This window comes from Terrapene carolina, unplaced genomic scaffold (assembly GCF_002925995.2).
Source record: "Terrapene carolina triunguis isolate 2854851 unplaced genomic scaffold, T_m_triunguis-2.0 Scaffold113, whole genome shotgun sequence".
NCBI lineage: Eukaryota > Metazoa > Chordata > Testudines > Emydidae > Terrapene > Terrapene triunguis.
Window position 1 is genome coordinate 17146020 of NW_020664464.1, and position 14289 is coordinate 17160308.

A 14289-nucleotide genomic window follows, 5' to 3' on the forward strand; every position below is an offset into this window, starting at 1 on the left:
ACAGCGTATAATGTAGTTAAGATTCATCTGAAATGGGAGGGAAATGAAGGAACAGTCCATAGATTGGAGCACATTGACACAAAATAAGGAAAGAAGTATTTTCAATATGAGATGCCCAACTTTCCTCTTGCTGTCTTTCTATTATCTACCAGGAAGAACTGTTAATTTTCACATCTTTGGTTTCTCCTTGTTGAGCGAGGACCATATTGGGAGAGGAGTTACCTTTACAGGATTTATTTACCAGAAATTATCCCAACAAACTTGTGAAGCTCTCTCAAAAAAGAGGAATCTTGGGAAAGGCAGAGCATAGAGGGTGCATGAAAGATATGGGAATTAAAAACTTGTTGTAGTTTGAAGTTATTTATATTGATTTGAATAAAACCAAACATATGTGGTGGTTGGTTTTTCCCTCTCCTCACCCTCCCCACCTCCTTTCCTAGTCGTGACCTTTAAAAAAAATTACAGAGGTTGCTCATATGTACGTACTAAATGGTTTGTCCTTTTGTCTTTCTATCAGGGATGTTGTATAATGTTGTTCTTCCTTTTTTATACTGATAAAGCCTTTTGTTGCGAAATAAAATTAAGTCCATATTGCACTCTGTTTTACCCATTCATTGTGCAGCATCTATAGCCCTCGTTTTCATAAATACAGCAGTTGCATCATACTACTGCAGCCTAGAAGTATGTGTGAGTTTCTGTTCAGCACAAATGCTTTATTAAAGGGCATCTCTTAAGAAAAGGTGAAAAACCAGAGTGTGTCAAGTTTTAGGCATTTAATATTAGAGCTGGTGTAATCCGATCCCAACCAAGTGAGTCTGTAGACAATCTGCTTGACATAGATTAAGGCCTTGTCTACACTACGGGGGGTGATCGATCTAAGTTACGCGACTTCAGCTATGTGAATAACATAGCTGAAGTTGACGTACTTAGATCTACTTACCACGGGGTCCACACTACGCGATGTTGACTGGAGATGCTCCCCCGTCGACTCCCCTTGCTCTTCTCATTCAGGTGGAGTACAGGAGTTGACAGGAAAGTGATTGGTGGTCAATTTAGCGGGTCTTCACTAGACCGCTAAATTGACCGCCGATGCATCGATCACCGCACGTTGAACCCCCAATAACTGTAGACAAGCCCTAAGTACAAGCTTTTCTTGTGTTAAATAAAGTTTAAGAAATCATGACCAGAGTATTTTAAAATATTTATTATACATCAGTTTTATTGAGAATCATGTTATGTAAAGTTACGCTGTGTAGCATATTAAACAACCTTTCTGACAGCCGCATCATGTTTCACTATATGACTCTTCAAAAAACCCTTGAGATCTCAACTTCTGGTGTATAGCTCAGGTTATTCAAATAAACTACTTTAGAAAATAGCAGAAAATACACTCGCTGGTGCTATAGCCAGTGGAGAGTCTGTTTTCTCTGAGTTGAACTGAGTTGCTGGTATTGGAAACCAGACTGGGGAGGAACATACCTTGGGGTTTGCATCACCACTGTGCTATTCCAGTTTTATACCAATGCAACTCCATTGAAACCAATGGAGTTACTCTGGCATAAAATTGGATTGTGACAAACTCAGACCTGATAGCTGTAGGGGGGTGGTTGAAGGTAGGTATATCAGCCCATTAAAGCCTCTTTCTTGTGAGCTGAAAAGAGGTTACCTCAGGTTAATTAGGGACACCTGAGCCCAGTTAAGGGCCACTGTGACCTTTAGAACCTCTTCTGGTGAGAGAGCTGGGAGTAGGGACAAGATACAAGCTGCAGAAGGGTTGGAGGATAGGTTTCTTCTAGGAGAGCTGTTCTCCTTCTCATAGGGGAAATATCGAGTTTACTACTACTTGGGGAAGGTCTGACAGCCAGGAGCCAGTATAATAAGGGTCAGTGCTCTGGTGGGAGGAAGGAAATGGTTTTGTGTGTGTGTTGGGGGGGTGGGGAGGGAGGTTGTTAAGAAAACCACTTGGGACAACCCTTAAGCCTACCTTGTGAAAACTGTGACTAAACCACTGTTAAGAATTATAAACTGTAGAGAAGGACTGATTTCCTCTAGGCCTCTGCTCCCCACCAGAGGGATAACTGCTGAGGCTGATGTGACAATAGAGGTGTGTTGCCACATGTGGTGTTAGGGATGGGATCACATACAGCGGACTCTCCTGGAGGCAAGATAAATCATTCCTGAGATTGGACGACGTGGTAAGGATGCTGGTGCAGGCCACTGCACCACAACAGGAGGCTACCAGAGTACAGATGGCTGCTCAGCAGGAATCGATATAAATACAACAAGAGACTAACCAACTGCTGATGAATCAGGTGATACAAGACCAAGACACACTGCAGGAAGTAGTTAGACAACTGAAGGCCCTGATTACTCTGGAAGGTGACCAGGAGGGAACTCTATCTTAAAGGCTAGCGGTTACCTACAAAAGATGATGACAAAGAGAGATGTTGAGGTTTATCTTCTCATGTTTGAAAGAACAGACCTATGTGAGGCCTTGCCCCAAGACCAGTAGGTCAGTATCCTTGCTCCCTGTGTGGGAAGGCATAGAAGGCCTACCACGATATGGCAGCGGAAACTGTCAAAGACTATGCCCAGTTGAAAAGTGAGATCCTGGCAAGATCCAGAGTGACTACAGCTATAAAGGCCCAGGGATTCCACAAGTGGAGGTTCCAGGATAACAAAGCTCCAAGACCACAACTGTTCAACTTGATCCATCTGACACAGAAGTGGCTGCATCCTGAGACCAACAGTATGGAAAAGATTGTAGAACTCCTGGTTTTGGACAGGTTCCTGAAAGGATTACTGCCTGTGAAGGTGGGTTGTCCAAAATGACCCTTCTGACTACAACGATTTGGTTGCCTTCGTAGAGAGACACTTAATAGCCAGAGAGCTTTCTAGGACTGCCAGAGAAGAGATGTGCCAGTCCCAAAGGCCTATACCTCTGAAAGTTTGGGTATGACTATATGGGGGAGGAGGGATGCTGAAGTGCGACCTGAGGCTGGGAAGGGACTTGGGGAACCGGGGAGAGAAGGCCATAGCGTAAGGCCTAATAGACCATAGAATAGGGAGATATCAAGAGCTATGTATAAATGTTATGCTTGTGGGGAGCTAGAACATAGAGCAGATCAATGTCCTAACAGTGAGGAGCCCATGCAGTGCAACTTGGTGGAACAGTGAGAGACCGTGCTTAATCAATCCTGCAGGAATAGCTTTAACTCCACATAGATATATGTGGCCGTTCAAGTTGAATGGTATAGAGATGGTTGCTTTAATTGACTCCGGAAGTGAAGTCACACTGGTCTCTGGGAAACTGGTGGGGTAGAATGAACTGTCTGAAAAGCAGGGGAATAACCTGCATGCATGGGAAAGTTAATTATTAAATGGCCATTCCTGTACAAATAGAGGTTCAGGGAAGCACAACAAGGCTGGTGGCGGCTGCAATCTCTAAACTTCCATACCCTGTGCTCATAAGACAAGATTTCCTAGGGTTTGGAAATTTACTCCCAGTGAAAGGAATGGGGGAAAGTAATAACTCCATGTCTGATATCATGACTCCAGTACATAGCCCGCCTTCCATCTTCTCTGAATTAGCCCCGGACTTGTTTTCAAAGTCCCAGAAGACTATGTGAGAAAGATGGGCAGACTGAAGACGGGGGACCAAGATGTTGGCCCAGAATCAGAAGGTGGTGCTTCTGGGTAAGCAGTCTCATCCAGCAGGCAGGGAGACAACTCAGTTACCGAACCTGAAGTTGAGACATGTTCCACAGAGACCAACCCTCAGGGTAAAACTGAATTTGGACATTTCAGACGCTTGATCTCCTATACCAGAATATTAGAAAACTAGTAGTCTAGGTAAATGAGGTACCAGCAGAGGGGAAAACCAAAGGTCCAGGGCCTTACTTTGTGATTTTAAAAAAAGGACCTATTGTATAGAATACTCTAACTACAGGAGCAAGAACTGAAACAGTTTCTAGTACTCCAAGGACACAGAAAGGCATTATTCGACATAGCCCATTGTCATTCGTTTGGGGAACATTTGGCAGTGAATAAAACACTAGATAGAATCCTTTGAAGGTTCTTTTGGCCAAGAATCTATATGCAGGTTTGACACTATTGTGCTTCCTGCCCTGAATGCCAATTGCACAGCCCACAATCTCAATTAATGGCCCCTTCAGTGCCCCTACCAGTTATCTAAGTCCCATTTGAAAGGACAGTGATGGGCCTGATAGGCCTGCTGGAGAAATCAGCCCAAGCTCATCAGAGTGTGCTCCTTGTGCTGGACTTTGCTGCCTGGTATCCAGAAGCCATACCCCTGGGAATCACAGTGTCCAAGATGTTAGCTAATCCAAATATCCTCTCAGATAGGAATACTCAAGGAGATTCTGACAGATGAAGGGACTCCTTTCATGGCAGAGTTGATGAAGGACTTGTGTGTGCTGCTTCAAATACGGGCCCTACAAACCAATGGCTTGGTCAAACGCTTCAACGGAACACTGAAGAGCATGATACGGAAAATAGTGAATTGAGATTGGAAAAACTGGGATACCTTGCTACCCTACTGGAATCTTGTTATAATGGAGGTTCCCCAGCCTTCCATAGGGATTTCCCCCTTCAAGTTGCCAAGTTGTTGCCACCCCACGGCATATTGAACATTGCCAAGGAGCACCAGGAGGAACAGCCTCGCTAAGAAATGAGCATCATTGAACATGTGACGCACATGGGACAGAATAACCCATCACCCCAATAGTGTAAGAACATATGGAAAAAGCACAAGCAGCCCAACAGTTATAATCGACAAGCAAGTGTTCTGAAATTCCAGGCTGGGGATTGGGTAATAGTGATGGGACCCCCAGCAGAAAACAAGCCCTTGGTCAAATGGCAGAGGCTATATGAAGTAACAGGCCATTGCAGAGGTTAACTATAAGATTCGACAACCTGATCTCTGAAAGCAGGAACAGATCTACCACATCAACCTGTTAGAGCCCCGGCAAGACAGAGGTCATCAAGGTGATGGAATGAAGCCATGATGTGTTCTCAGAGAAGCCAGGCAAAACTGTGGAAGCTCATTGTCCTGGATCCAGGAATAAATGAGAAGGTTAAACCATACTGGATCCCTGAGGCTAAAAGGAAAGAGATCAATACAGAAATGAAGAGGATGCTGGAGTTGGGAATCACTGAAGAGTCCCATAGTCAATGGACCAGCCTAACTGTTCTGGTTCCTAAACCAAATGGTACCATGAGGTTCTTCAATGACTTTTGAAAATTAAATGAGGTGTCCCAGTTCAATGCCTACCCCATACCTCAGATAGATCAGCTAATTGACCAGGTGGGAAAAGCAAGATTCTTGTCTACCCTTGACCTGACCAAAGGGTATGGGTAAATCCCTCTGGCAGAGGTGGCCAAGGAGAAGAGGCCACCTTTTCTATGCCACAGAGCTTATAGCAGTACATTATCCTCCATTTTGGATTACAAGAGGCTCCAGCAAACTTCCAGTGACTTACTGATAGCTATTATGTCCACATGCCAGGTATGCAGCTAGCTACTTGGATGATGTGATCATACACAGCCAAGACTGGGGGATGCACCTAGAAAAAGTAGACGCAGTATTGCATACTCTGAGGAAAGTGGGTCTCACTGCTAACCTCTCCAAATGTGCAATAGGGCTAATGGAAGCGAAATATCTCTGGTACATCATGGGGAGAGGTGTAGTGAAACCCCAGTTGAACAAGTTAGAGGCAATACAAAGTGGGCCTTGGGTAATCAAGAAGAAACAGGGCAGAGCATTTCTGGGGATAGTTGGGTATTACAGACAATTCATTCCCCACTTCACCACCAGGGCATACTCTTTGACAGATTTCATAAAGGCCAGAAGTCCCAGACATGGTAAAATGAACCTGTGCAGCCAAAGAAGCTTCTGTGGATCTGAGAATAGCCCTCTGCAGCAGTGCTAGTAGCCCCAGACTTCCAGAAGGAGTTTGTATTACAAATAGATGCCTCTGAAGTAGGGTTAGGAGCCATAGTTTCTCTCATGGCTACAGAGGAAGACCACCCAGTTTTGTGTCTCAATAGAAGACTTCTCCCCAGAGAACAGAAGTACGCCATAGTGGAGAAGGAATGCCTCATGGTAAAATGGGCCGTGGAAATCCTCTGGTATTATCTGCTTGGATGGAGGTTTACGCATGTTACAGGCCATGCTCCCCTGAAGTGAATGCACCAGAAAAAAATGCAACACTAACAAGATAGTTTCTGTCACTACAACCCTTCTGCTTCAAAGTGCAGCATAGGGCAGGAATCAGGCATGCAGCCCAACCCCATAATGTTGAGCTGGGGCACATATGTGACAAAGTCAGACCTGACCACTCTCAAAGGGTGGTTGAAGGCAGGTATATCAGCCTTAGAATGGTTAAAGTCCTCTTTCCTAGGAGCTGAAAAGGGTTTACCTCAGGTTAATTAGGGATCTCTGAGCCCAATTAAGGGCTGCCAATGACCTTTAAAAACCTCTTCTGGGGAGCTAGAGGGGAAGAAGGATCAAGGAACAATCCACAAACTGCAGAAGGGTTGGAGGCAGCAGAGAAAAACGTTTCTCCTAGGGGGAGAGCTGTTCTCTTCTCTATAGGGGAAATAGTAAACTCAATATTGTTTGGAGATGTGCAGGTGACCAAGAGCTAGCACAATAAGCATCACTGCTCTGGTGGAAGCAAGGAAGAGTGAGTGAGTGTGTGTGTGTGTGTTTTGCGTAAGAGAACCACTGAGGCATACCTTGTGAGCAGGGGCGGCTCCAGGCACCAGCGCAGCAAGCTGTGGGGGGCAGTCTGCCGGGGTCGCTGGGAAGGGGGCAGCCTGCCAGTCGCTGGGAGGGCGGCAGTCAGGTGGCCTTCAGCGACGTGCCTGCGGGAGGTCCGCCGGTCCTGCGGTTTTGGTGGCAGGTACGCCGAAGCCACAGGACCGGCAGATCACCCGCAGAAACGCCGCCAAATCCGACCGCCAACAGGCATGCCACCGAAGGCCACCTGACTGCCGTGCTTGGGACGGCAAAAAACATAGAGCTGCCCCTGCTTGTGAGAATTGTAAATAAACTACTGTTAAGAATTATCAACATCTGAGAGAAGGGCTGATTTACTCCAGCCTTCATCCCTCACCCACATGCCACAGGGAGAACCACTGAGGCTGATGTGGCAGTAGATGTGCATTGGCACATAACATGGTGAATCAGGCCCATGGCATCCAGCTCGCATATACAAATTGTTTTAAAAACAGATGCATCCAAATCTAGGACTTACTGCAGGAATGTTGTCCTTTCAGTTGATTTATGCGTTGCTAGTGATGAGAACACTGTTAAGAATAATACATGCTTCAGACAGTTGGTATTAAAAAGTAATACTATAAACCATAAGTAACTAGTATTGTGGTAGACAAACCAGCAGAAAGTTATAGTAGTAGACCTTTCAAGATCAGAGAGCCTGCAAATTATGAAAAGAAGAGATTAGAAGAAACCTTTTGTTTTTTACCTCATTTTGCTCTTACTAAAAAAACAAAACAAAACCCCAACACAATCTGATGGCTCAAAATGCAGAAATAAAGAATGTAGCTGAATACATAATGGTGTCCTGGTACCCTTTAATAGATGGTGACTTTTTTTTAAAATCCTTTTACTAGTTTAGTTATGCCCTGGTTTGGGGAATGCACCCCATCCATAGAGCCCAAATACTCAGAATGAATTTCACCCATTTTTGAGCACATACACAGTTATTCCAATGGAAATCAATTACTGATGTAAGTGCTTATCAGTATGAATAAGGGTTCCACTATCTGGGCCTGTCTATACTATGCATGTGTGTGTGTTGGGTATGGTAACAGTATATATAAAAAATACCTATCTAAGGATTGTGTTAATTATTATAAATTAACCTTGTATCTCTCTCTCTCTCTCTCTCTCTCTCTCTTCCCAACTTTTACAGGAGGCTGAATTTCATTCGTTAAGAGAAGCTCTCTCTTTTGTATCATTAATTGATGGATATTATAGATTAACTGCAGACGCTCACCATTACCTCTGTAAAGAAGTAGCACCACCAACAGTGCTTGAAAATATCCAAAGCAACTGCCATGGACCAATTTCGTAAGCAGTGCTCTTATATTAATATGACAAGGCACTTTTAGTGAGTCTTGAAAGATGAGCTTCAGCAAGGGTGAAACATAAGCATAGTTACTGGAATGTGTATTTATAGAAAAAATAGGTTTTTGGTGGGTGTTTTTTTTCAAATTTTCCTTTGGCAAAACATTTTTTTGGGGGGGGGTTCCCTTTGACTTGCTTCTGGGGGAATTCTGCGCCACTGTGCAATGCGGATTTTTGCAGAAATTAATGGGTTTCTCTCCTCCCCCCACCCCCCCCAAAATTGGCTGCAGTGTTGCTGGCCGCCACTAGGGGAAGCTGGATCCAGCAGTGCCCAGCTCTCACATAGAAGACACTGCCGGGGGGGAGGGGGGCGTGGGGAGAAAGGGTTGGGTGTATTAGCTGCAGGGGACCCCCTGGCTGGATTTGGGGGGAGGGGTTGTGGCTGTCTGGTCCCCCAGCTGGGTTCTGGGGAGGGGAGGCAGCGAAACAGGAACTGGGTTGTCATAGGGATTTCTTTTAACTCTCTACTCCTGAGGGAATTTTGTGTGTCTGTACTGTTAGAGACATACTTGCTGACAGGTATTTTGAAATAAATTACCAAAATAATTGAAACAGGCATGATTATGTAGTGTTATTTTGACAAATAAAATTTGCAGAATTTTAAAATATTGTGTGCAGAATTTTGAATTTTTTGGCGCAGAATTCCCCCGGGAGTAGACTTTGTAAGGGAAAGTGCACTCCTTTTCTGATGAGGGATGTCCTGTTTTGTAACACCGTTGCACTATATACTTCCCCTTTATGTCTTTGTTGCATGACTGGGTTGGAGGAAACTCCATATGAAACTCCTGTTGAGATTATTGGGAAAACCTGCAGAGTGAGAGTAGAATGATACCTTTTGTGATATGTTTCATGTTTGAATTTTTTTTTGTAAATCATAAGAATGAATACAGATGAACTTAAAATATATTTCCTCCACTCAGAGTTCATTTTTTCCTCCAACCCAGTCATGCAACAAAGACATAATGCTGAATTTAGGACATTGTAGTCATTACCATGGCAACAGTGTATGATGTCATAAACGGAGGCTCTCATAATGTTTTCACTAAAAGATCTAGCAGAATTAGAATCTAGGTTGCAAGGGAAAAAAAGGCAAATTCAGATACCCGTGTCTTCAATCATTGTGAGGAGAACGCAGAAAATTGCTAGCTAGTAAATTTATCAAATTGCTTTTTGTACAGCTGTTGTCTCTTAGTTCAGTTTCTCCAGTTCTTTAGAGAAACAATTTGGTACCTTTATTGATTGTAACATTTCATACAGTACTGTTATTGTTTGAGCTCAGGATATGGGCAACCAGAATGTAAGTAAGCAGATTGTACTGCATTTGATTTTTTCCCCATAGTTTAAACAAGAGAACCAATGTACTTGGTATACATATTTAAATAATAAAAAATTAGTCTGCCACCTAGTTAAATCAGGCATATTTCTGGAAATTTTTCATTAACATGAGGGGAAGAGAAGGAGTGATCTACATCTTCCAAAAGACATGGGTGAAACCTGTCCTAATATATTAAGCGCCTTCTGTTGACTTTTTGGACATGGGGAGGGAAACTTACGAATTTGAACAATAGAGTCAGATGTTAAAGTTGACTTTTTAGGACTGCATTGAATTATGTGCTAGGCCTAGACCCTCTCAAGCAATGCCATTCATAACTAAGGCTAATATTTTGTCACGGACAGATCACGGGCAATAAAGAAAAATTCATGGAAGCCTGTGACCTATCCGTGACTTTTATTAAAAATACGCATGAGAAAATGGGGAGCCACACCACCCGTGGCTCTGAGCTCCAGGGCACCCCCGTTGCCCGCAGTAGCTGGAAGTTCCCGGGGGCCTCACTGCCCACAGCAGTTGGGAGCTGTGGGGCACCCCCATCACCTGCTGTGACGGGAGCTCGGGGCCCCCACAGTTCCCAGCCACCACAGGTGGCGAGGGGACCCTGCAGCTCCCAGGCACCACGGGCACAAATCACGGAGGTCTCTGGAAGTCACGGAATCTGTGACTTATGTGACAAAATCTTAGCCTTATTCATAATCCTTCGAACAAGACATGGATAGTTAGATAATCCATAGCAAAGATGCTATATAGTTACTTGATTTCCCAGGAAAAATCAGTTTCCATTGATGGATGATTCAGTAAATTTTTTTTTTACCAGTTTTTCTTTCTCCTGTGAGCTGCTTGTCCTTGATAGGCATGTTTCCTTACCCGCATATAATACTGTTGCTAACAGAACAAAGCCCTGGTGTTTTAAAAAGCAAACACCATAGCACATAGATAGATACAGTCCTTCTATTAGATACCCGCTGTTGACATAACTAATGCTTTCTAATAATGGTGTCATTGCTCAAAATCTCTGCTGTTTTGCTTTCTGAAATTGTACAGTAGTAAACATTTTTTCTTTTTATTATAGCATGGACTTTGCTACCAATAAACTGAGGAAAGCAGGCAATCAGACTGGCTACTATGTTCTTCGTTGCAGTCCTAAAGATTTTAAGAAATACTTCCTCACCTTTGCCATAGAGGTCAGTGTACTGCACTGAGCAGTAACTGTAGCCTGTATTGCACTAAAGCAGAGAGCACTGCTGCATGATTTATTTTTCATTTACATACAGTAAATCGTTGAGTTTGTATCTTCTGTTACATGAGCTATGTATTCTCCTATTCATTAATGTCATTGCGGTTCACAATACTTTTTTTATTTACATGCTATTTATTGCTGTATAATTTGGTTTGTTTTGGTTTATATGAAAAAATCACAAAATTATCAGTACATCGGCTTCTTCTACCAAAATTTCAAAAATATAAAAAAACAGTAGCTTCTTCTTTGGTGAGGTATACCAAAAAATAGTGTGTGAGCTTTCATACTGGCTTGCAGCAGTTAGTTAGCTACTGTAACACATACCTTCAAAGCTGTGCACATTTCAGCAGATGACACCACAACAATGCTGCTGCGTAGATGGAAAAGTATCAACTACTGTCTTAGAAACATAGGAATCTTTGCCACCTCAGGGAAATATAATCAGTGGAGAAAGAAATGTTTTATATAATTGCACTGCTCATTCACTGAGCATATTTAGGCTTTTCTTTCACACGCAGCTTTCCTTTCTGAAAGAGAGTTTCTTTTAGCTGATCTGGTAAGATCGTCCGCCATTCAGAGCAAGTTTGTATCATTTCTTGCTTTAGTTTTTCCAAGCAAACAGTTAGAGAGCTGCTGTGATTTGGTATTCATTGGTATGTTTTCCACAGTGTTGTAAAGAAACGGCATGTGACAGCAATATAGGAGCTTCGATAAATTAGAAATGGACAACTGGACATTTTGAAAGTTTGACTTAAAGAAATGTGCTGTGTGTTGAGACTGTGTGCCAAATTTCAGCTTGGAGTTAGAACTATGCTGTAAACAACAAAAATAGGAATCTAGCCTAGGTCTTTGTAAGGTGCCTGTCATAAGAACTATACCTGCATCAGTGCACAGCACTACAAAATACATTTCACCATTGCTAATAAGTTTTCTGTTTGAGCACTCAAGATGTGAGGGTTCTTGCAACGTTACATTTCCACCTCATCACTTTTGTTGCATGATGTAACTTATGTTAGTAGTAATGAAGGACTCACTTATAACTGGGTCCATTCACTCTCTTTGCTTTTAAATCTCTTGGTTGCAGTCCCGATAGCTAATCAACACTTCCAGTGATAGAAATAGTCCCTTACTAGCTTTATCAGTGTCTTCTCATTTTACTAGATATTGGGATTAAAATATCAAATGACAGTAACATGTTACTTGAGAATGTTTCTCTTTTAATAAATTGAGTGTACATAAATTGTTTACATTTTTAAATTGTATGTGTTGGTCTTTCCTTTTCTAATTAAAAATCTCTATAGCGGGATGGTGTCGCTGAGTATAAGCACTGCTTAATAACAAAAAATGAGACTGGAGAGTATAATCTTAGTGGAACGAAGAGAAGTTTTGGTAACCTTAAGGATCTGTTGAATTGCTATCAGACAGAAACGGTCCGTTCAGACAACATCATTTTCCAGTTTACCAAATGCTGCCCTCCAAAACCAAAAGGTAAGACTTATAAACACAAACATGTCTAATTATTTTCAGGCTAATTGATTTTTTGAAAGAGAAATTAGCAGGTCAGTATATTTGCCCGACAGACATTTTCATCTCCTTAGTCATTGAGATTTCAGTGCTAGTGTCAGCTTGGGTTTGCCTTGGTTTGTAAGAAGTTACTCACAATGCTGTGATCCCCTTCCACAAAGCATGACCATCCCAGCTTGCAGCTGTCCCGACTGAAAGTAAAACTGGGCTCTTAATGATTGAAAAATTGCATTTAACGGCATTTCTTATCTGATCAAGTGTTTAGCTATAGGTTTGTATCATGAAAGAGCTGCTAAATTTGCCATTTCTTATTCTAAAATGCACATGATGTACCATGAAAAGTGGTGTGGAATGTTTTCTGCATTGTAATGCTGTACTTGTCAAAAATAAGAGTGCTTCAGAAGCTTTAATAATCAGGAGAAAGAAGAAAGAGAACCCAGAGTGTTCTCTCTAGTCAGAAAGATCCAGGTTTGACATTTGTTTAAGTCCTGTAATACTGTGTTATTTATTAAACAAATTGTTCTCTCCCTGCTATGGTATCCAGATTAAACTTCTTATCACAGTAGATTTACACTTTAAATTAATAATTCTGTTGAAACAACATTGTGATAAGTCTTTTAACAGAGATGTTCTCTGTTTTTTGTTTGTTTTTTTCCTTCCACTCCTACCTTCTTCCCCCCCCCACCCCCCCCCCGCCAGATAAGTCAAATCTTCTAGTCTTCAGGAGCAATGGTATTTCTGATGTACCTACATCGCCCACATTGCAGAGACACAATAATGTCAACCAAATGGTCTTTCACAAAATCCGGAATGAGGACTTGATATTTGTAAGTTCACCAGTTGCATCTAGCTGGCCATTTTCATGGACAGTTGCACACAGAGTTCTGAGAAGCTAGTTCCTGTTTGTATGCCATTTAAAAGAGACTTAATTGCAGCAACACATTTTGCTACAGTAGTTCTTTAGTGAGAATTTAAAAAAAAAGTTCTAAATGTGGACGTCCCTTTAATAATAAACAAAGTTTTTGTTTTTATAAAAATGACTTTCCTTTTTATTGCATCACCCACTGTTTTCTCCACCTACAGAGGCCCAAATTCTTTATACTCCCAGCCTCCAGTTTCCTTCCCTATGGGTTCTTGCAACCACCTGTCCCCAGAGGTCCCCAAACAGTCAAGGGGGAGGGGAACCTTCATCTAATCAAATATTTAGTTTAAACTCTTTCCAGTATAGTTATTCCTCACTCCCGGTCATCTGACTCTTGAACTGATTGTATTAGCTTTAAAAGTTTTCTACATACATTATTTATGGAGAACTTTAAGTGATCAGAATTGACAGAGAAGGTTGTCTGACTGCTCCTTCCCTGTTACCCCTATCTTTTTTATATTTTAGAATGAGAGCCTTGGGCAGGGCACCTTTACTAAGATTTTCAAAGGTGTAAGGAAAGAAGTGGGAGACTACGGCGAGCTCCATCAAACTGAAGTCCTCTTAAAAGTGCTGGATAAAGTGCACAGAAATTACTCTGAGGTTTGTCTGGTTCTTGGGTAATATGTTTATTGATTGTTGTCTGTAAACAATTACTGTTCTTTGTTACCATGAACAACTTAAGATGGTGTTATATGGTAGATGATTACAGTTCAGTTTAATCCAAAGTCAGATTCTTTCCTGCACCAAGCATAATTTTGTGCAGGAGAGGTGAGTAGGCTGTCAGGAAGCCAGTTTAAGGCTCTCTTATTTTCTGCCTTGCACAGCTGCACCTCAGGCTATGGCCTAGGGACTGCTGTAACTAACCTACACCATCTGACAGTGGTCCCCAAAGGACCACATCCATCCACATGCTGAGAAATGCCAGAATGCAGCGGTGTTCCAGCTTTGCCCACTTCTACCCCTGGTACTCTACACTTTGGATCAAGGGGACTGGTGCAGGGGCCAGCTGTCATGGCTTCACATCTTCTGAGAGCTTCACCCCCCCCACACCCAGGGGGGAATTCTCAGCTGACCAAATATGGCGAGTGTTAGGGTCC

General features: G+C 42.5%; 1 protein-coding gene across 2 annotated transcripts in view; it reads left to right on the forward strand.

Annotated features, from left to right (window-relative positions):
- Nucleotides 1-14289, forward strand: part of JAK2 (Janus kinase 2) — a 139966-nt gene that overhangs the window by 92866 nt on the left and 32811 nt on the right. For both annotated transcript variants that reach the window (XM_026652354.1, XM_026652355.1), the window contains exons 8-12: nucleotides 7959-8116; nucleotides 10579-10690; nucleotides 12048-12234; nucleotides 12970-13097; nucleotides 13658-13792. In XM_026652354.1, coding sequence (XP_026508139.1) covers nucleotides 7959-8116; nucleotides 10579-10690; nucleotides 12048-12234; nucleotides 12970-13097; nucleotides 13658-13792 — 720 coding nt within the window. The remainder of the gene's footprint in view (nucleotides 1-7958; nucleotides 8117-10578; nucleotides 10691-12047; nucleotides 12235-12969; nucleotides 13098-13657; nucleotides 13793-14289) is intronic.